A 27,730-nucleotide genomic window follows, 5' to 3' on the forward strand; every position below is an offset into this window, starting at 1 on the left:
CGCTTGCGCGTTATCATAGACTAATTGTAGCGTAGATTTAACATCTCATGAAATTTAATGAATATTATATTAATTGAATTACTGATTTAAAAATAAAAAATATAAATAATATTATTGTATTTATAAAATTTTTGTCGTTTTATCTGTAAAATAAAATCAACTGTTCATTGAATTAATAATATTAAAAGAAATTTAAAAAGAGAACATGTAAGTTTCCAAATTATATATCATAAAAATGCATGTCTAGATTTATCTTTAGTTTTTCTAATATCCATAGATACCATAAACAATATATTATAAATTGATTATATTTAATTATCATTTTTTTCGTTTTAATATCTCTCATTCTATTCTGAATTAATAATTTCGCATATAATTCGAAAACTATCTTTTGAATCAAATGACACAAAAATATATTGGATGATAAATCTATTCTATAGCTAATCTATGATATTATTTTTGTCTTGGCGGGAAATAATAATTTGCCATTTTATATATGATGTTTATTGTCAAAAATTTTGATAAGTTTTGAAAAAATTTTATAAATCTTACTATTTTAATGTTATTTAAAGATATTTTATTATTCAATTTATTTTATTTTTATTTTATATAATGCCGGGTTAGTATTATTTGATTAATTAAATCATAAATTATTATTTATAAATTAAAAAGGGTTATATTGAAATATTAATGGATTAAGATTATTTTTATATTATTTAACTTTTTAGCAAGATATCCATCTGTTCAACAAATGATAGTTAATGTTATTAAAAGATTTAAATTTGAAGATTTAGAATCATCTGTAATACCAATTTTTCCAGAATTATCATGGACTGATGTAAGATCAAAATTGGTTAAAAATCATAAAAATTTTACATCAGTTAATGTAGCACAAATTGTTAAAATAGTTATTACTGTAAGTTTTATATGTAAATGTCATAGTTTTACCAGTGTTATTTATTATTATATATTGTTATATATTATTTTTTTTATTTTATTTATATTAGGAAGCTAAACTTCAGAAGAAAATTTTAAGAGATCGATTATCAATATTACAATTAATTGGTAATATACATATATGAGTGTGTACATATATATATAAAATTTATTTATATATATACTTTATTTCATAGTAAATAATAAAATTTATATTTTTCAGATATAAGTTGGCATAGTAATAAAAAAGTTTGGTATGGTTACACATTAATAGGACCTACAAAAGTTACAAATTATATCATAAATAGAGAAATTCAAAATATTATGCAAGATCATTTTGATTCATTAGGTATGAAAATTAATGTAAAAATAAATGCACACAATGGCATTATATATGTTTCCTTAACTGAAAGTAAAACCAAGAAAGGAAAAATTCAATATACAATTCCAATTTTTTTTGCTTTATTTGTGGGTCAAAAATATTTTTTTTCTACCAAAAAACAAATTTCGTCTGAGATTTTAGAAGCAATAGTAAAAAGTTTGGGTTATACAGATTCTAGAAGATTTAAATTAATGGGTAGAGATCTTAAATCATTAAGTGAATTATGTTGGAAAAAAAAAGAAGGAACAATGAATTCTGAAAATATTAATAAAATATTAATATTTAAAGATGGTTCTCCTGATAAAAAGTAAGTTTCTTTAAATTATTTTTAGATAGATAATAAAAATTTTTAAAAAAATATTTCTTATTTCATATATTTTATACATTTTAGGGAGACAGGTATAGATTTTACTCAACAAAAACAACGAAAAAAATATGCCGAAGCGTGTTTTGGTGATAATCCTCCTATTTTAGAAGTTCTTGTTGTAAATGGACATAGTATACCTTTATCACATAAAGATATATTGGCAAAATTACCAAATGAAAATATAGGTGCAACGTGAGTTCTATTTAAATTGAATATATAACATATAACATAACATATAATATTACAATTAGAATTATAATATGATGCAGTATTCTATAATTCCAATATAATTGTGATTTTATATGCATTTAAATATATTTCAGATGGGAATTTCGTAGTCATAACATTGTTGCATGTTTAACAAAATTAATAGAACGACGTATACTTATTACACCTGTACCTTATTATATATCAAATTTATTGACATTAGGAAAAAATGAATTAATCCTTAAAAATGATTGACAATTTAGGGTCAAATGTCATATAATACTAGCATAATGTTAATGCAAAAATTATCTAATTTAATGATTATATAATTATTTAAATTTTAAAAGACAAATTGATATTACATTTTCTTACAATATTTATAATTTAGTGTGTGCAATTAATCAATTTTGAAATAATTGTTATGTACAATTTAACATAATTTTTATTGAATTAATAGTAAACAGAGTATATTATTCTTTTTTTAAAATCATTTTATATCAAAAAAAAAAAAAGATAAAGAATATGTATATTATTTCTAATTTATAATCTTTTAATTTTATTGAACTGACATATCTTTTAAGTATGATAAAAATCTATTTAAAAATTGTATAAATTAATTACTCTAGTTATATTTATATATATATATATATGTATAATAATAAATTGTACAATATTATAATAGAATTTTCTTATGTACAATTTATTTGATACTTTATTACAATATAATGACTTATAAATAAAAAGCCTTTACACATAAATATGTATATTATATTGTAGCATTGTCAAAATTAAATATTAAATAAATAAATATATTCTTATATATATATATAAGAATATTATATATTATATATATAGAATATTATATAATATATATATATATATATGAGACTATCTGTTATTTTGCTAAATTTAAGTTATTTGTAACAAAAAATTTGTTTTTTGGAACAATACATTGATTACTCTATTTTTAATAAATATCTTTAGAAAATGAAGCCACACATTAAATTATATTTGCAACTAAAATAAAATAATAATATATAATTAAATAATATGTTTAATATTTATACTTGACTAAAAATATATTGCAAATTAATAATAAAATTACATCATATATAATATAAATATAGGTAAACTGAATGTTATTATGACATATAGGAATATTAAAAAATTTATTTATATGCATATATACTATAAAAATTCAAATTTTCAGCTAGACATATCATCATTATCATCTATTTCATCTTCTGATGTTAAGTCTAGATCATTAGCCTGTGATAAACATTTATTACAATAGCACTGAAATAAATACAAAGAATTTAATGCTTTTTGTCGAGAATGTCTACTTCTTTCTAGACAACATTCATCAAGATAACTTATACATATTTCCTCTTCAGGATGTATATCACGTATAGCTTTTAAAACTAATACATTATTTGAATATGGAAATTCTACAATTGCATTTGGTACACAACTATGATTAACTGATGATTGAAGGATATAAAGTCCAGAACCTTCATTGTTTAAAAAAGAAGCTACCGCTGAAAGAAATAAGATTAATGTAAAAATTATATTATAATTTATATTTTAAATTTTATTAAAATTATAGGGAATTTACCTTCTTCCATATCATCATAAATTCGATCTATTAATTTATCAACTTGAATTCTTTCTTCTCTTGGTAATTCCAAAGCAGATACGTTTTTAACCCAACGACTAAATGCACTAGTTCCAATTCCTTGACCATTTGTACCTACTAGAGCTAATAGACTTTTAAAACCTTCTGGTGTAAACCACTATAAGTAGAAATTTTTTAAAAATTTATTCTATAATACATTTTCAATTATATTTGTATTACATACATGTTCTATAAATTCTGTATTTATAGCTTTCTGCATCATTTGCCTAAGTACATCAATCTGACCAACAAATTTTTCTCCCAATAGTTTATGTGCAATTTCATGTGTATCATTAACTGTACGATGACAAAATTGTGAAAAAATTGAAAGAATATCCTCTTTATTATTGGCTTGATTAACTAGTGCTACCATTTTAACTAACAACATTATTGATGCTGTCTCTGGTGGATAATGCATTTGCTTCCATGTTTCATTTAATTGAACTAAAGGATGAGACTCGTCTTTTTCTCTTGATTGTAAACATATTATGCTATGATATCTAAAATTTTAATATTTTATAATGTTAATATTAGCATTATGTTTATAGAATTGCAATAATTACCTTAAATAAGCATCATTTTGACATTCAATACTACAATATTTTGTACCACATTCAGAACATTCTGTGATTAATTCTTTTTTTGTTTCACAACATTCAGCATGAGGTAAAATAATTGTTGAATTTCCAGTCAATCTATGTACATTTTCTTCTGCAGTTTCTAAAGGTGTTAAACAATTGTCACAAGCTAAATATCCATAGTCTAAATTCCATGCAAATTGACAACAAATTATAGGTTTTTCTTCCAATATTGTATCTCCATCTTTAAATGAACGAACAGCAAAAAGACCTTTACCCTACAATAAATTGATATCTATTTTTCTTTTGATAATAATTAATACTTAAACTTTTATATGAATAAATATAAAAAAAATGTTTTCATGTATCAAATTCATAATTACATATTTATAAATGCATTTAATATAGATTTTTAAATAAAATAATATAATTATTTTATATATATAATATAATATATTTATATAATTCTATTATACCTTTTCATTATTAATTAATCTGACCTGAAAGTCATTGGAGCTCATTGTAATTTTCTAACGAAAAAATCACATAAATTTCTAACCTTTAAACGTGCGTCTGTAATTGTCACAATCACTACTGTAATCAAATACTAATTAATATGAAAAGTCTGTATAAAAAATTAATATTAATAATAAAGAATATTTTGTAATAAAGTAATTTGATATAATTATATTTTTATTTAAAATTAAAATTACGATATCTTTGTTACTATATAAACAATTATTATTCCACTTTACATAAGATTATTATTGACTTACATAGTACTTATAACACTTCCGTAAAGGCAAGCTTCGGATCATTTTGTATGTAAGTTACTTGTTCCAAATCGGTTGAGATTTAGTTAGTGAAGTACATGTAAAAAAAGTATTAATCACAATATATTGAGTTACGAGGGATAATGAACGGAGCAATGGCCATGGTAAGTTAATTATTATTATTATTTATAAGAAATACTGAATTATTAGAAACAGCAAATTTTTTATCATGATGGCGGTTGTAGAATGCTTGTGTGTAACGTACTTATGATTAACAATCTTGGAATATTCAATAAAATATATAATATTAATATATTTCTGCAATATTTTACAAATATATTATTATTGATAATTCTAATATCGATTAAATAAATAAAGTTATTCTTTCAATTTTTATTTTTATATTATATCATTTTAATGTAAATAAATATTTTTTTAAATATTACTTTTTTTCTTAAATTTTTTTTTATATAATTATTTTTTTTATTGTAATACATCAATTATGTAATATATAAAAAATTAAATTTGTATTGTAGTATTATATTAAAGTAATATATGATATAGTTTAATGATTTAAATATTGCAAAATTTTATTTTTTATTAGTTTCTTTTATCTTATATACTTTATAAATATAAAGTTTTATATATATATATTTTTATATATATTTTATAAATATTTCATATATTTATAGGCACCAACATCCCAGAATAATGTGGAACCTCCTAGCAAGAAACCTAGAGTTGAAGGTATATTGCTAATATTTCCAAATAGATGTATGTCTCTAATCTATACTAATAAATTATACAATTAAGCGTACAACTGGAAAAGACGGTGAACACAGAAGCAACAGCAAGCATAATATATTTCTAAGCAAAGGAAATGATGAAGAAAAGCATATATTATTTACTTAGGACAATCAGGTGCTAGCTTTCTATTAAACTGCTGGCAAGCTATAAGTGTTGAGTGGTCTATTGCAGTTTCAGAATATATTTTGGTAGGCTAGGGTGATAGGTGATCGTTGGCCCTCAATAAAACTAATGTATGGTTGTCCTTCTGTTCTGAGATGTTACAGCGGAGAGACAGTACAGAATCTGTGGCCTACGACTGAGCTGTGATCATGAGCGTGTGCCAAACAAAGAAAGAGAACGCTACATTCGTTGAACAGAACAAATCAGAGTTTTGCAAACTCCTACTGACACAGCATCTATTGTCGAGTACCAAATATGATGCGTATTTTAGATAGGTCAGCATTTTAGGATAATCTTCTTTTATCCTAATTATAAGCTTCTACAATTTATTTTATTAAGATGAAAATAGTTGTTTATTATATTATTATTATATTTATATTGTTATATAGATCTTTTTTGTTATTGAAATACTTTTTTTGTAACATAAATAATATTTATGATATTTTAATTTTATTTCTAAATATGAAACAAAAAAAAGAAGCTTATAAATAGGAGATGCAATGGCGACGTGTTTTTTAAAATATCAAAGTTTATAACGTTTATATTTGAATTACATAAGTATGAGGTAATTTGTTCTTTTATTAAAAAAGACATATGTAAACAAATAAAAAAGTTATTGGACACAGGGTACACAACACAAGAAAAATTCACTTTACAAAAGCTCGATCACGTTAGATTTTTTGTTAATTAGGATCGCCATTGCTATACAGAATGTGTTAGGGTTAATTGCGTGGTAGGTTGGAAAAGGCAAACTGTAAGAAAATGGCGCAGAAAATGCACTGAGAGTATTCTCCTTTGCTTTGTGCTTACAGATTTGTGCGTCGCCTCAATCTCGGATAGTTTGCGCACAACCATCATTGCTCAGCCCAGAACACGGTTAGCTGTTAATCAAACAATCGAACAAAGCTAATAGTATTAATTCGAGAAACAGCAAAAATCATAAAAGAGAGAAAGAAACGTTTCAACGTGTTCTGATTTCTGTTTCAGAGACTAGCAGACCAAATTGGTTATGATCATACGAAACCTAATCTAGTTATTGGTAGTCTTTTTTTGGGGCTGATAGTGTAAATTGTAATAAAATTTAAATGAAGTTAACCGAACAGTTGCAATAATTTCTCTTAAATTTTGATATATTTAGCATAATTTTGACGTTATTTCTCTTCTAAGATGTAAAATAATTTTATTTTGATGGCGTAAAAGAAAAGAAAGGAATGCATTTCTTTCAAAATATATTTATATATGAATGAATATGTACATTTATGTAATTTTGAACATACATTACTTTATATAAGTAACGTTATTGTTCTTAATTGTTTTAATTTCTTTGAACTTACAGTTTGGAGGACGATTCTACTGCAGTGGGAATTGCTGTACGACATCGTTACTTTTTGCGTCTCTTTTTAAGTCATTTCTTTCACTCTTTGCCCATATTAAAAACTATAAAAATATATAAAACTTGTGTTTATTAAAATTTTACAGTATACTTATACACCAAATATTAAATATTCTTAAATTAAATATTATATATATGAATATTTCAAATTATGCTTAATCTTAAAAAATAATACTAGAAAAGAAAGATATTAGAAATTGAATTTGTACATTTTATAAAATTATTAACAGTTATAGTACCTCTATCATCGCAAAATAAATTTTAAAAAAATGGAAAAAGTATGGAAGAAAAAAAAAATAAAAAACAAATGTTGAGATATTCTTCAAAAAATTCTTATGTGTGTGTGATGGTGGAAGTACTAAATATAGATTTCATATTTTATTTTTATCTAATGCTAATTTTTTTCGTAGGAAATGCATCAGAGTTCTTGCCAGGCCCTATATATGATCTTAATCAAATTAAACAAGTTGTTGCTGGTATGTAAAATTATAATATAATATACAAATTGCAAATCGTTATAATTGAAATAATGTAATATTTATATGATGTAGATAAAATATACTGTGACAATTAAATTTTGTTGCTCCAATTATAGTTATGTTGAGAGTGAATAATAATTTAATGGACAAATAGCTGATAAGATCTGAAAAATTATTATTCAATAGAATATATATTGATAAAATATGTTTTGTTTTACAATTAACATTTATTTTGTTACAGGACCTGGAGCTAAATATCTTACATTGCCTGGCATTCTAGGTGCAGGTCTTCCAAAAATTACATCTGAACAACAGGATACAGTAAATAGAGCAAAAAAATATGCAATGGAACAAAGCATCAAAATGGTTTTAATGAAGCAGACACTCGCTCATCAACAACAGGTAACTTTTTAACATGATGCTAACAAACTTTACTCGCCTAACATATATTTTTTATTCCATTGTATATTCATAGATTTCTATATTGTCATCATTTATCATGTAAATATCTGTTTTTTTTTATTTTATTTATTTAATTTTTTTTTTTTTTTTTTTTTGCTACTATTATAATATATTTAAATAAGAATGCATTATAGAAGCATTATATTATATTTTTTATTAATATAAATAGAACTAATAAAACAATCAACATTTATATAATAGATAAATATTTTGTTAAATTTTTTTTGCATTATTTGTAAATAAGAATTGTGGATACAATATATATGTATATATATATATATATATATATATATATATGAATATACATATTTTATCCATATTTATATCTTTCTCTCCTTTTATAAAAAAAGAAAGAGAGAAAAATAAAGTATAGAATATATATTTAAGAATCATTAATTAATTTTCATTTAATTTATTTCTTTACTTCATTAATATTATAAATTCATAAAATGTTGATTGTTCATATGAATATACAATGGAGTTAATATATACATTTAATTAAATGATATTAAATGATGTAAAAATTATAGGATTCTTTTTGTCTCAAAAAATATTATTTAAAGAAAAATTTACATTTCTTCCTCTATTTAGCTCTTTGCCAGTAATGTAACAAAAATTAAAAAAAAATGTGCTTATAGTATTTTAAACTGATATTTGTCCTTACAATTTAGCTCGCCCCGCCGAGTAATATTTATTTTTATTTTACATATGTTAACCTGTGTTCGTTATGACGAGCGAGTAAAGTCAAAACATATAACAGAAATTAAAAACGAACACTGGAACCTAACTCTGATCGGTTGATTTTTTCTCCCCGCAGAAGAATAAGTTGGTCCTGCGGCAGCAAGTTTTATTGCTAATGTGCAGGTTAGTGTCAACCAAGTCAAGACAGAAACGATACGAAACCGCCTTACGATCAAACACTCCTAAACGTTTCCCTGAGTTACTACTGTAAGCGAAGGTTAGATATCTTGAGATAGTAGTCGGCGGGAGCAGAGCTGTACCAGCGCGAAGGAGGACAAGTTTTTGCGCATGAATCTCTGGACGTTTTGAGAAAAATAATTAATATATACTTCCGAGCTCAATTATTCTATCTTGTTTTTTTTATTATGATTAGATGAGTTCTTCAATAATAGTTATAATGTACTATATCTATGTTAAAATTTTAAATTAAATTTAAATTATTTTCTAATTTTAGTTTATTTGAAGATATTATATTTAGAATATTACTTCATATTTATTATGAAAATATAATCATTTTTCAATGAAATACTTCTTTTGGATTTTTAAATGTAATATTAAAATTTTAGTTAAAAAAAAAATTAACATCTTTAATAACATGTTTTTAATATTTAATCGAAATAAAAATATAATTTGCTTATTTTTAATTATCAAGTACTTTGAAATATTATTTCAAACAGTATGAACATTAAATATATATATAATATTATCAATTAAATTAAAATTCATATATAATTTATTTAGAAGAAATTTATGTAATTCATTGAGAAATTACAAAAAATTATTTTAAATAAATTTTTATATCTTTGTAATATTAAGATAAGAGTAGTTGAGCAACGAAGATGGAATGGTAAAAGAGCTTGGGGGATTTTTGAAATGAACGAGACATGGTGTATGTGTGTAAGGGGGAGGGATATCAATAGAAGGCCTATGGTCCTTTGTGTTACAGCAAATGGCTAGTCAACGGAATCAGGTGCAGAGACAGCAGGCTCTCGCCCTCATGTGCAGGTTTGTTTGTTCTTTGTCTTAGCCCTCCAAATTTTGTCCTCGATATTCGTCGTTTTAAGTAAAAAATACTTTTCAACCTTCATTCTGTACAGGCTAAAAATTTTCATTCATCATTTGGATTTGGGTTTTAATGAATTTTAATTATGTACTTAGAATAATCATATATTTTTTCTCTACTGTTAAAAATTGAATTTAAATAATTTTATAATATTATAAATATTGGCTAATATTTTAGTTGGAAGAGAATTGAATTGAAAAATTAAAAATTTAAATTTTTTAATAATTTTCTATTTAATAAAATCATGTTATTATCACTTACATTTAACATATTTTATATATTTTTAACATTTCTTCTGCTTTATTTCATATGTATTTAAATAAAAAAAAATATATAAAAATATAACAGCAATTTTTCTTTTTCTTATATATCTTTTTCGAAAAAAAAATGTTAAAAATTTGTTTTACTTCTTTTTCTTTTTCTTATTTAATTATAATAGGATAGAATTATAAATATTTTATGAAAATAGATATAATTAAACAGAAAAATTTGATTTAATATAATAAAAAGTGATTGTCACCTGAAATAAAATTCCTATATGACAGGGTATATGTGGGCAGCATCAGTTTTGAATTAAAAGAGGATACGATTAGGCAAGCTTTTTTGCCTTTTGGTCCTATAAAATCAATCAACATGTCTTGGGATCCAGTTACGCAGAAGCACAAAGGATTTGCATTCGTCGAATACGAGATACCTGAAGCAGCACAACTTGCTTTGGAACAAATGAATGGTGTCATGATTGGTGGACGTAACATCAAGGTAGCGGGACGTACCTATATAACGAATTTCCTGTCCCCCAGCAATCCTATCATCCCGCCGGAGGTCGGCAAATTTTTATTTAGCTTTATCCAATATGAAATTCCTTTTGATTGAATTGCATTACATTTATAAAATGCACTTCGATCAAAAAAAAAATCTTGCTAAAATTTTAATGGTTTCAACAAATTATTATTATAGATTTTTAAGTTTCTTATGATATTTTTTTGATATTTTAACAAGTATAATAATAAATTCTACCATTACTCCAATAAAATATTTATTTTGATAGGATAGATCTATTCATATAAAAATTAATATTTTTGAATTAGTAAGATATTTTTAACACATTAAAGTTATGAATTCAAGTAAAGAATATAATTCCTAGACCTAATCCTGTTTTCATATATATATATATATGTGTGTATATATATATATATGTGTTTTTTTTATAATTAAAATGTTAATATATATGACAGATTCGTTACAAATATTTTTTTTTATGGTTGAAAATATTAATCATAAATCTTCATTTTCCTTCAGGTTGTGGGACGTCCGTCGAATATGCCTCAAGCTCAATCCGTTATAGATGAAATTACTGAAGAAAGTAAACATTATAATCGAATTTATATTGCATCAATTCATCAAGATTTAACAGAGGATGATATTAAATCTGTGTTTGAAGCGTTTGGACCGATTACATATTGTAAATTGGCACAAGGAAGCTCACCACATCGACATAAAGGTTATGGTTTTATCGAATATGAAACAATGCAGGCTGCTTTGGAAGCTATTGCATCAATGAATTTATTTGACTTGGGTGGGCAGTACTTACGAGTAGGCAGGGCTATTACGCCACCAAATGCTCTTATGGGTCCGCCAAGTGGAACTAGCATGATGCCTACTGCTGCAGCAGTTGCAGCTGCAGCTGCAACTGCAAAAATTCAAGCGATGGATGCGGTAGCCAGTAATGCAGTTGCTCTTGGTTTGACTAAGCTTGGAGCAGCTGCACCACCGATTTTAAATCAAGGTATAAATTAAAAATAATTGAGAAAATTTTATATTTTTAAATTTTTTATAAGATATAGAAATGAATATATAAATTTTATATATACATTAGCTTTACCTGGGATAGTAAGACCCACTATTGCTCCTGCAACAATGATGGCACCGCCAACTATAGCAACAGTAGCACCTGTTATACCTCCTCCTGGTATAGCTATACCGCAAACATTAACTCGACCTCCTGCAATAATTCAACCAATACCTGGACAACCAGTTGTGATACCACCTCCAGCTGTTGTAGCACCTACAATAGTAGGAACACCAGTTGTAAGTCTTTTTTTTATCATTTATTCTTTAAGAAATATTCTTCAAGAAACATTCTTCAAAAAACAAGAAATATTTAAAATATTTAAATTATTCATAATATTATTAGATACCAGTTACAACTACAACAAATTCTGATATTATGAGACGAGCACAAGAGCAAGCAGCTCATCAGAAACAACAAGAAGAATTACAAAAAAAATTGTTAGAGGAAACAGAACCGCAAACATTACAGCAACAAGAAAATATGTCAATCAAAGGACAAAGTGCGCGTCATCTTGTTATGCAAAAACTTATGCGCAAAGTTGAATCTCGCGTTGTCATTTTACGAAATATGGTAGCTCCAGAAGATGTGGATGAAAGTTTACAAGAAGAAATTCAAGATGAATGTTCTAAATTTGGAGTTGTCGAAAGAGTTATTATTTATAATGAGCGACAATCTGAAGACGACGAAGATGCAGAAGTTATCGTAAAAATTTTTGTTGAATTTTCTCAAATGAGTGGTAAGTTTATAAAATATTTTTTTTTTTATTAATTGCTCTTTTTATAGTATTTATTTCAAATACTTATTTTAGAGGCAGAACGCGCAAGAGATTCTTTGAATGGTCGTTACTTTGGTGGACGATTAGTGAAAGGAGAATTATACGATCAAGCTTTATTTGATAATAGTGACTTTTCAGGTTGATTACAAAATACTATCACATCATGTGTTGAATTCCATCAGTTTCATTTAAACAAAAGAATTTACTTACTGTTCAGTGATATTCCATGTTGTCTACATCGGAAATACTTCTTATACAATGTAAACAATTATAATCTATCTTCTGATTAAAAAAAGTCTAGGTTTTAATTTTTGCTTATCTATACTTCTCTATATTTAAAATTAGTCAATTAGTCAGAAATATTATCAATATCTAGTAGAACTAATTTTTAAAAAATTTTATTACAATATAAATTGAAAATAAAAAAAACTATTGAGAATAATTTTGCTCGGTAAAAAATTTACAGCTGAATTATTATTTGTATCATTTATATGAAGGAATTTAATTAAATTTAATGTCAATGTTATTTTCATTTAAAAAGATGATTAATTTCTTATATATGTAAGTGTATAAGATATGCAAAAAAGATATAGGATATTAATAAATTGTTTTATTCATAGGCTATAAACAAATAATACACAAATTATATGTCATAATCAATTATATGTTACAATAAAGTTTGTACATATTTACTAAATTTTATTAATTTTAAACATTCTAAAAAGATGCATAATTTAATTATACCTGATCTAATCATTATTTTGTTTTTTTTTCTGTATATTTTATATTATAATTTTTTCCATAATTTTTATATTCATCATAAATTGGAAATGAAGTATATTCTTTATTACATAATGTTGATTCTTGCAATTTATTACTTGAATATTTTGCTTCTATTTGTGCAGAATTTTGTTTTTTTATCATTTTTAATTTATAATTTTTTTCTATTTCTTCTTTTGATGGTGGAACTTTTCTACGATATCTTAACCATGCCTCCCATTCTACAGGTAATTCTTGCTCGTGATCATCACTATTTACGGGTACAAAATATCGTGGATTTCTTCTTGAAGAATTTGATTTTTGTATTTCATAATATTTTGTTCCATAATAATCTTCGCCAATTAATTTATGCTGGTTTATTCTTAATGATGCAATAAAATTTTTAAAAATCTGCTGAAATATACCTCGTTCGTTTTTAGACATTTTAATTTGAAACACTAAAATATTAAATTAAAGTTATTATAAAGTAATTGGATGAAAAGAGTGAAATATTCAGAATTTATATTTCTGTTATTATACTTTTTATCAATATCTATTTAAATGAAAGTAAATTACCTTTTACAGAAAAAGAAAAAAAATATATATTCGAATATAAGTACAAATAATTATTTAAATTAAATAAATTAGATTATAACAATTTTTTTTAATACGCATATAATAAAACGGTAACAAACTTATTTCATGTTTAACATGAATATTACTACATACCATAAAATGTCGTTTTTTGTATATTATGTTGGTAGTCTTGAATTTTGTATGTTATATTTGAGTTATTTATTCTTCGAATACTATTAAAAGAGAAATTTTTTCTTATTAATAATAAATATTAAATTTTTTTATTTTATATTATATTTTAATGTTTTAATATATTATACTATTGAAACACAAAAATTACATTTTACTCTGAAATATTAATGAAATTGATTATTAATGAATAAAAGAAAAATTTTAATTCTTATTTATAATTATTTTTATATATATATATATGAAATTTTAAATTTAATTATGATTTTATTTTTTATATTCTAATGATTTTTACAAATACGAAAATGATTATTCTTTAATTAAAATCAATATATTTAGTAAACATTATTTACAGAAAAAATTTGATATATTATCGATATATTATGAATGAAGTATTTTTCTTAAATTCAAAATATATTAATTTCATGAAGATCTTCACTCTTGTAAACATAAGTTTATTCCACAATGCTTAATAAGATTATATATTTAGAAGGTTTCCCTAACTACAATGACACGTCGTAAAATCAATTCTATAATTCAATATAACAAGTGTTAACTCTTATATGTACAAGAACATTTAGTAGATATAAGACTAGCATAAAAATATTAATATAAAGAAAAGTTAAAATTTACACTAATATTTTAAAATATATAAACACGAACTTTTATTGGTTATAAATAAATCGCAGATTTTATCATTATTATGTAATTGTAGCTGATTCTTAAATGATAATTAATAATTATTATTATTAAGATTAATTTGAAAAATACTATTGAACTTCTTTTATAGAAATATGTATTTAAAATGCATTTATAAGTTAGAAAATCTTTTGCAGAATAGAGGCCCACTTGCCGATTGATTACGTCACTTCCAGGCGTGGTACACTATAGTGTGTGATGTGCGTGTGTTACTGAAAATGGCCGTGTACGTGCGGGTCTGTCTAGTTTACTGATTCCACACACGATAGTTTGCACATTCTTTTTAATATTTGGATTTAAACAGTGAATTTTTTGATGATATGTGTAATTAGTGCGAACATGTAATTTAAAGATTTTAACTAGTTATCGATAATATAAATTGAAACGAAGTGTGCCCATTTCATGAACGATGGATCATTAAAAGAGAAGGTGAGCAGAGGATGTCTACAACATTCTTTTAAAAAATCATATTTTTAAAGGGGGGAAAAAAAAAATAAAAAAGTTCTTTGTTTTACTATCATTTTAATAATATATTTATGTTTCTATTTCATATAATTAAAATTAGAAGATCTTTTTATAATTCATTAAATGTTAAATGAAAGAAATATATCGGCTTTATTAGAATACAAACAATACAAATGATGAAAAATTTTATTATTGTATTCAAAATACATAGATATAATGTCTTTATTATAATTCTTATTTCAAATATCTGCATAATTTTAATTTAACTTTATTTTGACAAGTCTTATCTTTGATATGCTTTCAACACATAAGATGGGGAAAGTGTATTTACAAAACGATGGCGGACAGATACGGCTGTAGATTACTTGTCAAAATTGTGTCAACCTCGTGACCATGAATTTTGACACTTCAAATGTCTTTCTGATCTTGTAATTTTTTGTTATAAAGTTCCTTTGTCTTGTTCTTTTTACAATTATATATCCATAATTGAATTAATTATATATTGTTTTTATTAGGAAAACAAATTAAAGTCTTTGTAATTTTGATTTTTTTGTAGATGAATAAACTTAATTTAATTTAATAATTTATGAATGACATAATACATTACATTAATGAATTATAGAGTATGAACTTATGAAATTAATGTAAATCATTGAAATCATAAAGAATTACATTTAGAAATATTTTTTTTATATATATATTTTTTATAATTATTAATATTTTTTTATATAGTTATATTTATATACTTATCTTATTGATAAGCATCTAATAGTTTTATCATAAATATTATTGTCTCTATTCTTAATACATTTTATTATATGATTAATATTTGATATTACTTGATATAATATTATTACTATTATTAATATTATATTATTATTTATAATTATATATATGTATATAAATTATTATAATCTTAATTTAAATTTGTAATTTTTTTAATTTTTAATTGAGCTAAGAAATAATAATATTGCAAATATATAAATATATTAATTCTTGTTAATTTTTTATTTATTTCAGCTTTATATATATATATTGCAACTAAGAATAAAAAATTATTAATAATGGGTTGCATTTCTTTATATTTGCATTATTATTTATTTAAACAACTTTGTTGATTAGTGAATATTGAGTATATATTATCAAGATGTGGGAGAGATTTCATATAATTCCCTATTGTAAAATGGGGATGTAAATTAAGTATATTTTTTAAAACATTTTCTATTTTAAAAGGAAATGTTAAAATATATTTAAATAATAAAAAATATGCAAAAATATATATAAAAGAAAGATGATTTATGTATTTTATAATAATTTCAAATAAGAATGAATTATTTAAAAATTGCTTAAATTTATATTTAAAATCAGTGTAAAATACATATTTGTTGTTAATAATAAACATTATTGAGTTTTATGACATAATGTAATAGAAGTATATATTTTACATATAAATATATTGAGTAAGAATTACAAAAATGTCATTCTTATCGAATTTAAAGAAAGCATTCCACTTTGGTGGAAATGATGCTAAGAAAAAGAAATTATATAATAATATTAAAATGGATTGTAATCCAGAAGAATTCTGGGAAATGATAGGTGAGCTAGGAGATGGAGCATTTGGAAAAGTTTATAAGGTGATAATTTGCACAATTTAATAACTTAATTTTTTTAATTGTAATTGTTTAATTTATTAAATTAGTATTTATCTTAGGCACAACATAGGCAAACTCATCAACTTGCTGCTGCAAAAATGTGTGCATTGGAGGGAGAAGATGATCTCAGTGATTTTATGATTGAAATAGATATTTTATCAGAATGTAAACATCCCAATGTTGTTGAATTACATGAAGCATATTTTATTGAAGGCAAATTATGGGTATATTTTATTATTATATAATATTTATAAATTTAGTATTTATATTATAATTTGATTAATAATTTGATTAATAAACTTATAGATGTTGATAGAATATTGTGATGGTGGTGCTGTTGATTCCATAATGGTTGAATTAGCAAAAGCTTTGACAGAACCACAAATAGCCTATATATGTCAACATATGGCAAAAGGTCTTGCATTTTTACATAAATCTAAAGTTATTCACAGGGATTTAAAAGCAGGAAATGTTTTATTAACAATGGCAGGAGGAGTGAAATTAGGTGATTTTTATATTTAAGCATAGATTTAATAATAAATATTTAAACATTTAGATTTAAATATAATTATTATATTTTATGCGTAAAGAAAATTTTTTAAAAAATTCACAGCTGACTTTGGAGTATCTGCAAAAAATAAGCATACTTTACAGAAACATGACACATTTATTGGGACACCATATTGGATGGCTCCAGAAGTAGTGTTATGTGAGACATTTAGAGATAATCCTTATGATTTTAAAGTAAGTAATACATTTTGAAATTATGAATTTTTTATATTTATGTATGCATATATTTATATTAGCATTTTATAATTAATATTTTTCATGTACATATATATATATATATGTGTGTGTGTGTATTTTTCTTTTTATTATATTTAGGTAGACATTTGGTCACTTGGTATTACTTTAATAGAATTCGCGCAAATGGAACCACCAAACCATGAAATGTCTCCAATGCGTGTTCTTCTTAAAATACAAAAGAGTGATCCACCCAGACTTGATCAACCTGGAAAATGGAGCAAAGATTTCAATGATTTTATTGCAAAAGCTCTTATTAAGGATCCAACATCAAGACCTACAGCTGATGAATTATTGAAACATCCATTCATAAATCGTAATTTGGATTCAAAACCAATCAGAGATTTATTATTGGAATATAAAGCTGATGTTGTTGAGGAGGAATTAGTCGACGAAGAAACTGAGGTAGTTTCTAATTTTTTGTTATTATTTATTTATTTTGTTATTATTTATTTATTTTGTTATTATTTTTCTTTTGATGATTAAAAAACGATGCAAATATGAAAATTTTTTTTTAAACAATTTTTTTTAATCTTATAAAATATTCAAGCAATCTTTAAGGAATATATTAGTATAATAATATTTTGCAATTCTTTAATTTCTACAATATATTATTTTTTACAATTATCTAATAATATATTAAGTTTTATGATGATAATATGTATAAACGTTGTTACACGCTTTCATTTTGATAGAAGGCCAAAAAAACGAAAAAACACAGAGAACAGTATCAACGGATTGGTAAGCTGCTTTTGAGCAAATCGTATAAATTGAATTCTACAAATATAATAGATGTTTTGAAACGATCAAAAAATGAAAAATATTCATTTGTATTCAAAGAATTTATAATATCTGTAATTAAATATTTTTGTGTATGTAGTCATGTAAATTTTTGGAATAAATTTCATCTCATTTTCATAAAACATACAATTACTCTTTGTTATATTTACGCATGATGGACATGCATAAAATTTTAAAAAAATTCATGCATGTGATATGTGTTCGTAAATTTTTTTTTTTTTTTTTTTTTTTATTTATTTGTAAAATTAATATAGTAATGTTATTTTTATTTAAAATATATGAATATTTGAATTATCATTTATCGTTTCTTACATATTATTATTTGAGATCATAATTATAAATATTTTGCTGAATTTCTTTTTTTTCTTTGAACATTTAATCTAATGATATCCTAATAAATATGGTATTGTAATTTGGATAATTTGGCTGTGCATGCGGCTCTCCTGGGCCTCGCCAGCCCCATCATCCCTGCGTTTGTCAGGTCAGTAGCTTATGCAATAAATGTTGTCTAGTTTGATTTTTTGATAAAGTATTTTTTATATATATTATTACTTTGTTATAATATATATATTTATATTAATTTGTTGCTATCTTTTTCTTTTTAAATTGTAATGCATAAGCTATTTATATTATATTCATATATACTTATATTTATATATACTCATATTTATATTATATTCATATAATATAACTTCTAAATATTAAAAAATAATGTTCATTATAAATATATAATACTGATTTTTATAAAAATAGTTAATAATTTGAGTTCAGTTTTAGTTAATCATTTTATTTTATTTCATATTAATATAAAATAATAATTTTTTTATTTTTATATTATTCTAATAGTTTCTTAATTTTGTATATATAATGATATTTAAATATTATATTTTTTATCAATTTGAATATCATTTATTATGAATTGTATCATGTAAAAATTATAATAAAAAAAATTATAATAAAATATCATGTAAATTATATAATTATATATAAATAAAAGAAAAATACAAATTTCAGGAGCAACGCACGTCTCAGCTTCCTCTGGAGCTGGATCAACTCGGAGATGACTCTGCGTCTATGCGCAGTGACGCTGATGTTCAGAGTAAATATGATCAATAATATATAAATTAGATACTGATAAGAATTATAATTAATTATATATATTTGTTATTACTTTCTTTTTCTATTTTTTTTTTTTTTTTTTTTTAGTTTCTGAAAAAGAAAATCTTGTTGCATCACCTGTGTCTGCAAAAAAAGAAGAAAGTCATAAACGAGAAATTAACAGAGATGGTGAAAGAGAGGATAGAAACAAGAAATTACGTAAAGCGGAATCAAAAGATAATATAACCGTTTCTGTTGAGAAAAAACAAGTATATTTTTCTTTTTAATTAATTTTTGATGTTTTTATATTTTTATTATATAAAATTAATAATAATATTTTAATTTTATTTTTAAATTAGGCACCTAAACCTCCTAATACAAACGAAACGAGCGAACGTAGAGTATCTCGAGAAAAAGGTCCTGCGCCTCCTCCACCACTTATACGTCAAAATAGTAAAATTGAAGATAAGGAAAATAATATAAAAGTTGTCGATAAACAAAGTAATAAAGAAGTATTAAACGAATACAAGGTTATTGATAAGCAACAAAAAGATAGAAATGAATCGTCGCAATTAGATCAGGAAATGTTAGGCAGGGAACAGACAAATGTAGATACGCTTTGTGAAAAAACAAACGTATTATCTAGTTTAGAAAAAATTATATTAGAAAGTAATGAAAGAGAAAAGAATAAGATAGATGATGCAAACAAAAATGATATTAAACAAAGATTGATAGATGATAAACTGAATTTATCATCGAGGACACAATTAACATTAGAGGAGAAGAGAAAGTCAGCACCGGTTAAATTAGAATTAATCGAAGACTGGACGAAACCAGTATTCAATAAACAATCATCGTTGGAAGAAAAAAGCAGGTATTTATTTCTACTTAACCTCTTTTAAAATATAATTTGTTTTGTAGAATCTTTAATATAAGTTATTTATACGGAAGACCCTTCATTTCAGAATTGAGAAGAAAGCACCGATTGATATACAAGTTAAAAGACAATCTTCATCGGAAGAAAATTATAAGAGTTTGCAAGAAAAACGAAAATCTGTAGAGCAAAAATTAAATGCAGTTTTAGAGAAACGATTTTCAATGGATACTGAAATGCGAATGAGTGTTTCTTCTATGGAAGCATTATCTCATCGAGAAGTTTTAACAGCAAGTACATCCGAAAAAAATATCGTTAAGGCTTGTTCGATCGAAGATGTCAAAACGGATTATGGAACGTCTAAAACAGAATCTGTTATCAAAAGTCATAGCGAAGGATCTTCCAGATATGTTTCATTAGAAAATTTTCCCGATGAATTTGACGGGAAACGGGATAAGAAATGGCCAAGTAAAGAACACAATTATGAGAATGTGGTGAACAATGGTGATAGCGTAAACTGTGAGAAGAAAGGTTCTTCGGTGAATGTATCAGTAATTACATCAACTCCTATTAAAAATACTTCGAGAAGAGGTAGCGGAGATAACGTAGTTGTCATTACTGGTAAAATAAAAAAATTACTTTATTTATGTTTTATATTATGCATGTATCAATTTAATGTTTCAATATAAATAATATGATTTTATATTAATTTGATTCTTATTTTAAAATTAATAATTGTGTTAATAAATTAAGTGCAATAACAATGTGTTAATATTATAATATTTAATTTAATTTTTTAAGGTAAATCCGATCAAGAAATACGTCCAAATACATCAACCGTCCGGATTACAGCAGATAGTCCAGATTTATCGAATAGTCTTGCGAGCAATGTTAGTCAAGTAACAGTGGTAACGACACATCCTCCGGTTCTTGTCGATGCTATGTCATCATTAGCAGCGACTCTTTCTTGTCGTCAACCTCCAACATCGGAAGTTATTATTGTCGCGAATGAATTAAATAAAACACAAGTGAACGAAAGTTCAACCGATGATGATGGATTCCCAAGTTTAGATAGTTTAGAATACATGCCCCAAGAGCAACCTATAATTCTTACCGACGTTTCTAAAAGAATCGGTAAGAAGTTAGATGAATCCGAGGTTCTCATTGTTAGTCCAATCGTAGACGAATTGCAAGATACTAGTCACGTTTCCGTTGTTACCGTCGGTGATGATAAGGAACAAGTGAAAGATTCCTCGATACTTAATAAACACGAAGCCGTACGAACTTCTTCTTCTCACAGTGATACAAGTTTAATCGAAAGATCGAGTACAAAAAGCGACAGCGGCGATGAAATTACTAAAATGATAGTCGCTGGGACAACGATAGAATCAATAGATATCGATGATGTGGAGAGAAATTCGAAAAAGGTGAATGGTCTGTTAAAAAATGATAAATCTCCAATTGTTGATCGTATAGATGAGAAAGTTTTAAAAACGCTCAAACAGAAAGAAATAAATAAAGTATATAAAGAGAAGAGAGTATCCCCGGATAGTTTTGAAGGATCTAGATCCCAAAGTGAATCCGGATCGACAAGATCACACACGCCGAGTAAAAGCATAGATCGCTCCGATGCCGAATCCATTTCCACCACGATAAGCCAGGACAGTAGAGAATCTAGTAAAGAGAATCATTTGAGTCAAGGGCAATCTGGGGAAGTAGACGAGGAGGTAGTGTTGCGACGGAAGTCCGATTATAATCGCGAGATACAACGACCAACGAAAACAAAAGAGGATATTCAAATGATGAATTTGAAGAAAAAAACGAGAAAAAGGACGAGAAAATTTGAGATTGATGGTGTAGTAGTTACCACGACGACGTCGAAGGTAATTTACGGGGATGACGAAAACGGAAAAGTTTACGATGATCAAATTTTTAGGAAGCAAGAGTTAAGGGAATTAAAAATGCTACAGAAAATGGAACAGAAACAGTTTCAAGATTTGTCGCAAAAGGCACAGTTCAACAAAGATCAGCAAGACAAGCGTTTCGAGCAAGAGAGACAACTGCTGGAAAGAAATGCTGAAACTGATTTGGAAACACTTGCTCGCCAACAAAGGCAGCAAATCGAACGGGCAGAAGCGCAACAAGAGGCTGATCTTAGGCTTGCTTCGAAAAAAATACGTAGCGAACAAGAGAGGGAATTGAAACAATTTCGCGAAGGATTGAAACAGGAGTTAAAACTACTTAAGCAAGAGGTGGACTTGATGCCGAAAGATAAGAGGAAGAGTGCGTTTAAGATACGTAAAGAGAAATTAGAGGCTGAACACGAAGAAAGAGAGAAACATTTCTTAGATAAGCTTAACGAAAGTCATGAATTATTGTTGAGAAGATTGTCCGATAGTCATCGCGAGAAAATTGCTTTAATGGAAAGACAATTTTTGCAACAAAAGCAACAGCTAATGAGAGCTCGGGAGGCAGCCATTTGGGAGCAAGAAGAACGGCATATACACGAGAAGCAACAATTATTAAAGAAACAATTAAAGGACATTTTCTTCTTGCAAAGACATCAGATGTTGATACGCCACGAAAAAGAATTGGAACAGATGAAGAGAATGAATCAACGGAAGGAAGAAGAATTGATTAAACGGCAGACGGTGGAACGTAGAAATTTACCTAAAAGAATTCGCAACGAGATGAAGGCGCGCGAAATGATGTTTAGGGAATCCATGAGGATTTCCATGTCTTCTGTTATCGCACCAGATCCTGATGCCGAGAGAGAAAAATTAAAAAAATTCCAAGAGAATGAGAAAAAGCGGTATAGAGCCGAGCAACAAAGATTCGAATTAAAACATTCGCGGCAATTGGAAGAGGTAAGAGCGCAAAGTGATGCCACTATCAAAGAATTGGAACAATTACAGAATGAAAAGAGGAAAATGTTGATGGAGCATGAAACGCTGAAGCTAAAGGAATTAGAAGAGGCGTATGCTAAAGAGCTTCGCGAATGGAAAGCGCAACTCAAGCCTCGAAAGCAGGTAAATCTATATTACATTTCTTCTTTTACTTTTTTATTTTCCATATTTTTAAGCACTTTCTTTTCCTTCGTTCTTTCTCTTATTCTTTCTTCTTCTTTTCTCTTCNTTTTTTTTTTTTTTTTTTTTTTTTTTTTTGTATGTTTTTTTTTCTTTCTTTTTCTCCCCTTCTTATTCATTCTCTTCTCAATTATATTGTAGCAATAGGTTTCTATATTATGAGGCTCACGTGATGACCGGCGCGGGGAGAGATACGAATCAATTATTAAATTATAAAAGAAGCATTCATACTGAAATAAGCTTAATATACTTGTTATAGAAGTTAGAAGCTGTGCTGACGGCTGAAATGGAAGCGTTGGAAGTTCGTTACCGAGACTATTTGCCCTCGAGTCTTAGTGGTCTCTCTTCTCCCCTTTTAGATTGTTCTTCTCTGTTTAATTTTGAAAGTTGGAAGAAATCTCCGCGTTTACCTCGCTCTACTCCAACATCCCCTTCCCCGTTTACCATTCCAAGGGTGTCGCTAAGAGTTGGTGGTTTGGACACCGGTTCCGTTAATGGCATGCCTTCACGAAGTCAATCCAAACCAGATCTAGTACCGTCTCCCTCATCTCGTAGATAGTATTCCGAAACTCCTCTTGTGTCTCCTCCCAAATATTTTCGTTATTCATAGAGAGAAGTTTCGAGATAAATTTCTATTCTATTCTGTTTATCATTTATTTCTTTTATAATTACTTACAATTATTCCTTATTTTTTTTTCTCTCTCTCTCTCTCTCTAATTAATCAAACTTACTTAATTATTTTCTTACAATCTAATCGCTATTTCGAAATTTCTCTTATTAAAAATTATGCTTTTGTGTATTTAAGGGTATCATTTTACTCATGCCCGCTTTACTCACCGTTGCTTCAATTATATAGCAATATTTATCGTCTGTTTAAATGCTATTATTATATTACATGTATATATAATTTACGTTTACGTATTAATGTGTCCCCCAATATGCACACACGTATATTTAATATATTTTTACGTAACCAATTTAAAGGAAAAATATATACATATATATATATATATATTGTTTGGGCTTACACATTTAATAACATTTTGAATAAGTGATAATATATCGCAAGGAAATAATTAATTTATAACACGAGTTTGCAATTCTTGGGGAACGTAAAAACCAATAAGTAATATACCCTTAAAATGATAAGAGCTTGTTATTGTGTTAGCTATTTAGTTTAAGTTTATAGTTTTTTTCTAAGTGATGAGATATTAAACATAAATATATCACTGGTATTAAATTAATTTATCGTTGAAATTGCACTGTTGTTAAATTACGATGTTGCAGATTTATTGTCCACGCGCAGAACACTCGTTACTTAAGTTTTTCATCGCAAATAAACATAACGTATCATAAGACAATTTTTTTTAATGGATAATCATGTTATAATGTTCAACGTGAGTGTCAACGAGCATTTATATATCATAGTACTGAATGGTATTTTATGCTTATTTTGTATGTGATTAGATATTTATCGTTCGTTGTATTATCGATAATATACGTAAGTTTCGTGTTTCGATAGTAGCTTTTCTATGGTTATTAAACAAAATTATAACAGGAGGTGAATTGGTAATAATTGTGGGTTACATGTATGTTGTATACTTACCGAACGTAGTAAAATGTGCGATAAATGCTTATATACATGAGGGGTTCTCATATAATTGTTTCCAATGTGTACGTTGTATCGCGTTTATTCCCATTTTTGTTACGTACCTTTCTCATTAAATATCCATTAAGACAACATGTCGGGAAAGAGATTCCACGACTGGATATCAGAACGATCTACTAGGTAATAAACAAGGTCAGTTTAAACAACGTCTGTTGATCTGTGAATATAAAGTATAATAAATAATAAAGCATAAATAATAATATAAACGATCGAGCAATTAAAACATTTTGATTGATTCCATGAGAACCATACGTTTCTCTTTGATTTAGTTTTTTTTATTATTTAAAATCACTCGTTTATCCATTAATTTGTGCTATGTGTTGCGTATTATATATTTAATCGTATACTCGATATTTTTCGTTACAGAAATTGGAAGAACAGTTTGCGTTACAGCTGGAGGAACAAGAGGCGATTTACGGGCCAAGTGCGATACCATTGTGCTTACCAGCAGATCTTACCGACTTGACGCATCATACGGTTGGCTCAACCCGTAGCTCGCTTTCTTCGGTGAGCGAAGGTTAATGTCTAATTTAATTCTTATCTAACCTAACCAAAATGATTCTTTTTCAACGTAAGAATGACAAATAAAAACAAGAATGTCGATATAAGTCTACTTATACGAGCTTATTTGTGTATATGATCTGTTTGGATATTGGAATCATCACTGATCACTGAAATTGTGTAATAAGATTTACAAAATAAATCATCGATCGGCGATTGAAGATGCGTAAAGCGTGGCTATCAACGATCGCTTATATGTCTAACAGAGAGAATTTTCTTTAATTCCATGGAATTAATCTTATGATCAATGAGAAATTGTGTGAGTATCTACGATCTGTGAACGTTATTATACCACCATATATATATATATTATACGATATGATCAAACAGCAATAAGATTAATAAAGAAGAAAGAGAAGAATGGAAAAGAAGGGAAAGAGCAAGATTGAAAATCGTTTTTCTCTCTAATTAGATATTTATATATTTATGATGAATTACTACATAGAAATGAAATGAACTTGTTACTGGTGATTTTATTGAAGGTTATATTATTTGGTACATACAATTCATACAATCCGCCCGTTGATCGTTTCTTCTGTAATTTGGATAAGCAAACAACAAGACTCGTGATCAGTATCGTGTACGTGATCCTACAATAAATACATTTTTTTCTACAACTCAAATATATATACATGTATATTGAACTAGAAATCGACTTATTAATTTGAAGATAATTTACTATAATTCTATACATGCGATGTCCAATGCGATATTCAATGGAATACCAAGTGATTTTATGTGTACGTAATGCACATTTGAAAAATTATATTTTCGATTGTGCGAGTGTATATATATATATGCATATATATATGCTTGTTGTCCTATTGAGTGTTATGGCATAGACATTTATAAGAATGATGTTGAAGCAAAATAAAATAAAAAAAAAAAGCGTAAGTTGTAGTTGTGCGTGCGTGTTTCAAACGGATAGCACGCAGTTCGGGTATATTTATATACCTCGTAAGAATTATTGAATCGAAAGTCCTTGTATGTGAACAAACGCATGTAGACTCACTCCGTCTTCGTTATTAGATTATTTAACGAGTTGTATCGTTTGTAAAGAAAATGCTAAATCTACTGGCAGAGATTGTTTTTAATCAAGATATATTTTTAATAAATAAACGTTCAACAAGTACGAATCAAAGGTTCACGCCAAATATATAATATACACACAATGTATGATTTTCTTATCTGCGAGTCTATATGTATAGGCCGAGAATGTTATAGAAAGAATCTCTTTGATGCGTATTCGAAACGAGCATGTGTGAACTAACGTTCGTAAACGTTTAGATGTAAAGAAACGTATTTGTATAAAATATTTTCTTTCGTTTCCCCTTTTATTTTTATTATTTTTTCTTTTCTCTCTTTTTTTTTTTTTTTTTTTCTCATTTCCTTTAATTGTACAGTATATTAACTTTTGTATTTTTCTTTATTCGATCTATCTACAGATGGTGTGCTTATACGATTATTGAGTAAGATATCTTGTATATAAAAAAATCGAAATGAATTGTTTGATATATATTTTGAATATTTTACTATTATTATCGTATGAGAATAATGTTTTACGATGAGTCTTTGAACAACAATTTATTTACCTTCTTGCGAGAATATAATTGAATGTATCCGTTTTCGTCCGATGACATAAGTGGACGAGAAAAAAAATTGCGGCTAACTCGAGTGAAATTTGATGCGTGTAATTTGTAATCAACGTTCGCTCGAGTTCTTTTTTTTTTTTTTTTTTTTCTTGATACGTGTAACGTAAGTGAATGCGAAACACGAGGAGGAAAGTAGTTCGTTTTAATAATAATAATAAAAATAAAAATATAATAATAATAATAATAATAATAA

At 26.0% G+C, this 27,730-nt stretch overlaps 4 protein-coding genes across 15 annotated transcripts; 3 read left to right on the plus strand and 1 right to left on the minus strand.

Annotated features, from left to right (window-relative positions):
* The first annotated feature begins 571 nt into the window (after nt 1-571).
* On the plus strand, nt 572-2,265 carry LOC122712922. 2 transcript variants are annotated; one of them, XM_043932951.1, is made up of 6 exons: nt 572-619; nt 822-916; nt 1,008-1,065; nt 1,160-1,625; nt 1,710-1,877; nt 2,009-2,265. In XM_043932951.1, exons 1-6 carry the CDS (start codon nt 613-615, stop codon nt 2,145-2,147), a joined length of 933 nt encoding a protein of 310 aa, XP_043788886.1. In that variant the 5' UTR covers nt 572-612; the 3' UTR covers nt 2,148-2,265. The 2 variants fall into 2 exon arrangements, with proteins under 2 accessions (XP_043788886.1, XP_043788885.1); XM_043932950.1 differs by having other exon boundaries at nt 607-619; nt 729-916.
* A 732-nt stretch (nt 2,266-2,997) lies between these two features.
* Nucleotides 2,998-4,794, minus strand: LOC122712855 (SET and MYND domain-containing protein 5). Its single transcript, XM_043932814.1, has 5 exons — nt 4,622-4,794; nt 4,131-4,423; nt 3,752-4,067; nt 3,508-3,685; nt 2,998-3,430 (listed from the first exon to the last, which is right to left on the minus strand). Exons 1-5 carry the CDS (start codon nt 4,664-4,666, stop codon nt 3,099-3,101), a joined length of 1,164 nt encoding a protein of 387 aa, XP_043788749.1. The 5' UTR covers nt 4,667-4,794; the 3' UTR covers nt 2,998-3,098.
* Nucleotides 4,795-4,930: 136 nt separating this feature from the next.
* On the plus strand, nt 4,931-12,960 carry LOC122712854 (poly(U)-binding-splicing factor half pint). Of its 6 annotated transcripts, XM_043932808.1 has the most exons (12): nt 4,993-5,082; nt 5,611-5,665; nt 5,983-6,162; nt 6,700-6,763; nt 6,875-7,756; nt 8,001-8,161; nt 9,909-9,967; nt 10,571-10,784; nt 11,325-11,811; nt 11,902-12,113; nt 12,220-12,613; nt 12,686-12,960. In XM_043932808.1, the coding sequence occupies exons 5-12, from the start codon at nt 7,561-7,563 to the stop codon at nt 12,793-12,795; spliced, it is 1,833 nt and encodes a 610-aa protein (XP_043788743.1). In that variant the 5' UTR covers nt 4,993-5,082; nt 5,611-5,665; nt 5,983-6,162; nt 6,700-6,763; nt 6,875-7,560; the 3' UTR covers nt 12,796-12,960. The 6 variants fall into 6 exon arrangements, with proteins under 6 accessions (XP_043788747.1, XP_043788746.1, XP_043788745.1 ...); XM_043932811.1 differs by lacking the exon at nt 5,983-6,162 and having other exon boundaries at nt 4,945-5,082; nt 7,691-7,756; XM_043932810.1 differs by lacking the exon at nt 9,909-9,967 and adding an exon at nt 9,039-9,085 and having other exon boundaries at nt 4,992-5,082; nt 6,700-7,756.
* Nucleotides 12,961-16,673: 3,713 nt separating this feature from the next.
* On the plus strand, nt 16,674-27,216 carry LOC122712874 (serine/threonine-protein kinase 10). Of its 6 annotated transcripts, none has more exons than XR_006346425.1 (12): nt 16,674-16,974; nt 17,052-17,216; nt 17,299-17,497; nt 17,606-17,736; nt 17,878-18,201; nt 19,612-19,696; nt 19,804-19,964; nt 20,055-20,569; nt 20,661-21,190; nt 21,371-23,598; nt 23,915-25,456; nt 25,691-25,831. XR_006346425.1 is itself a non-coding variant. In XM_043932852.1 (12 exons), exons 1-12 carry the CDS (start codon nt 16,816-16,818, stop codon nt 26,043-26,045), a joined length of 4,680 nt encoding a protein of 1,559 aa, XP_043788787.1. In that variant the 5' UTR covers nt 16,674-16,815; the 3' UTR covers nt 26,046-27,216. The 6 variants fall into 6 exon arrangements, 2 of the variants coding, with proteins under 2 accessions (XP_043788787.1, XP_043788788.1); XM_043932852.1 differs by lacking the exon at nt 23,915-25,456 and adding an exon at nt 26,014-27,216 and having other exon boundaries at nt 25,691-25,841; XM_043932853.1 differs by lacking the exon at nt 23,915-25,456 and adding an exon at nt 26,014-27,216.
* Nucleotides 27,217-27,730: the final 514 nt, after the last annotated feature.

This window comes from Apis laboriosa, unplaced genomic scaffold, assembly GCF_014066325.1.
Source record: "Apis laboriosa isolate Shangri-la unplaced genomic scaffold, ASM1406632v1 scaffold21_cov150, whole genome shotgun sequence".
Lineage (NCBI taxonomy): Eukaryota > Metazoa > Arthropoda > Insecta > Hymenoptera > Apidae > Apis > Apis laboriosa.

Bases quoted from the DNA above. Each gene is read 5' to 3' on its own strand.
- LOC122712922 (XM_043932950.1), top strand. The intron at 917-1,007 runs GTAAGTTTTATA...TATTTATATTAG, and splicing joins TTGTTAAAATAGTTATTACT to GAAGCTAAACTTCAGAAGAA. The intron at 1,626-1,709 runs GTAAGTTTCTTT...TATACATTTTAG, and splicing joins GATGGTTCTCCTGATAAAAA to GGAGACAGGTATAGATTTTA.
- LOC122712855 (XM_043932814.1), bottom strand. From the start codon at position 4,666: ATGAGCTCCAATGACTTTCAGGTCAGATTAATTAATAATGAAAAG. The intron at 4,424-4,621 runs GTATAATAGAAT...AATTTATTGTAG, and splicing joins GATTAATTAATAATGAAAAG to GGTAAAGGTCTTTTTGCTGT. The intron at 4,068-4,130 runs GTAATTATTGCA...TTAAAATTTTAG, and splicing joins CAAAATGATGCTTATTTAAG to ATATCATAGCATAATATGTT.
- LOC122712854 (XM_043932807.1), top strand. From the start codon at position 7,561: ATGGAAGAAAAAAAAAATAAAAAACAAATGTTGAGATATTCTTCAAAA. The intron at 7,757-8,000 runs GTATGTAAAATT...ATTTTGTTACAG, and splicing joins AATTAAACAAGTTGTTGCTG to GACCTGGAGCTAAATATCTT. The intron at 9,968-10,570 runs GTTTGTTTGTTC...CCTATATGACAG, and splicing joins GCTCTCGCCCTCATGTGCAG to GGTATATGTGGGCAGCATCA.
- LOC122712874 (XM_043932852.1), top strand. From the start codon at position 16,816: ATGTCATTCTTATCGAATTTAAAGAAAGCATTCCACTTTGGTGGAAAT. The intron at 17,498-17,605 runs GTGATTTTTATA...AAAAATTCACAG, and splicing joins GGCAGGAGGAGTGAAATTAG to CTGACTTTGGAGTATCTGCA. The intron at 19,965-20,054 runs GTATATTTTTCT...TTTTTAAATTAG, and splicing joins TTTCTGTTGAGAAAAAACAA to GCACCTAAACCTCCTAATAC.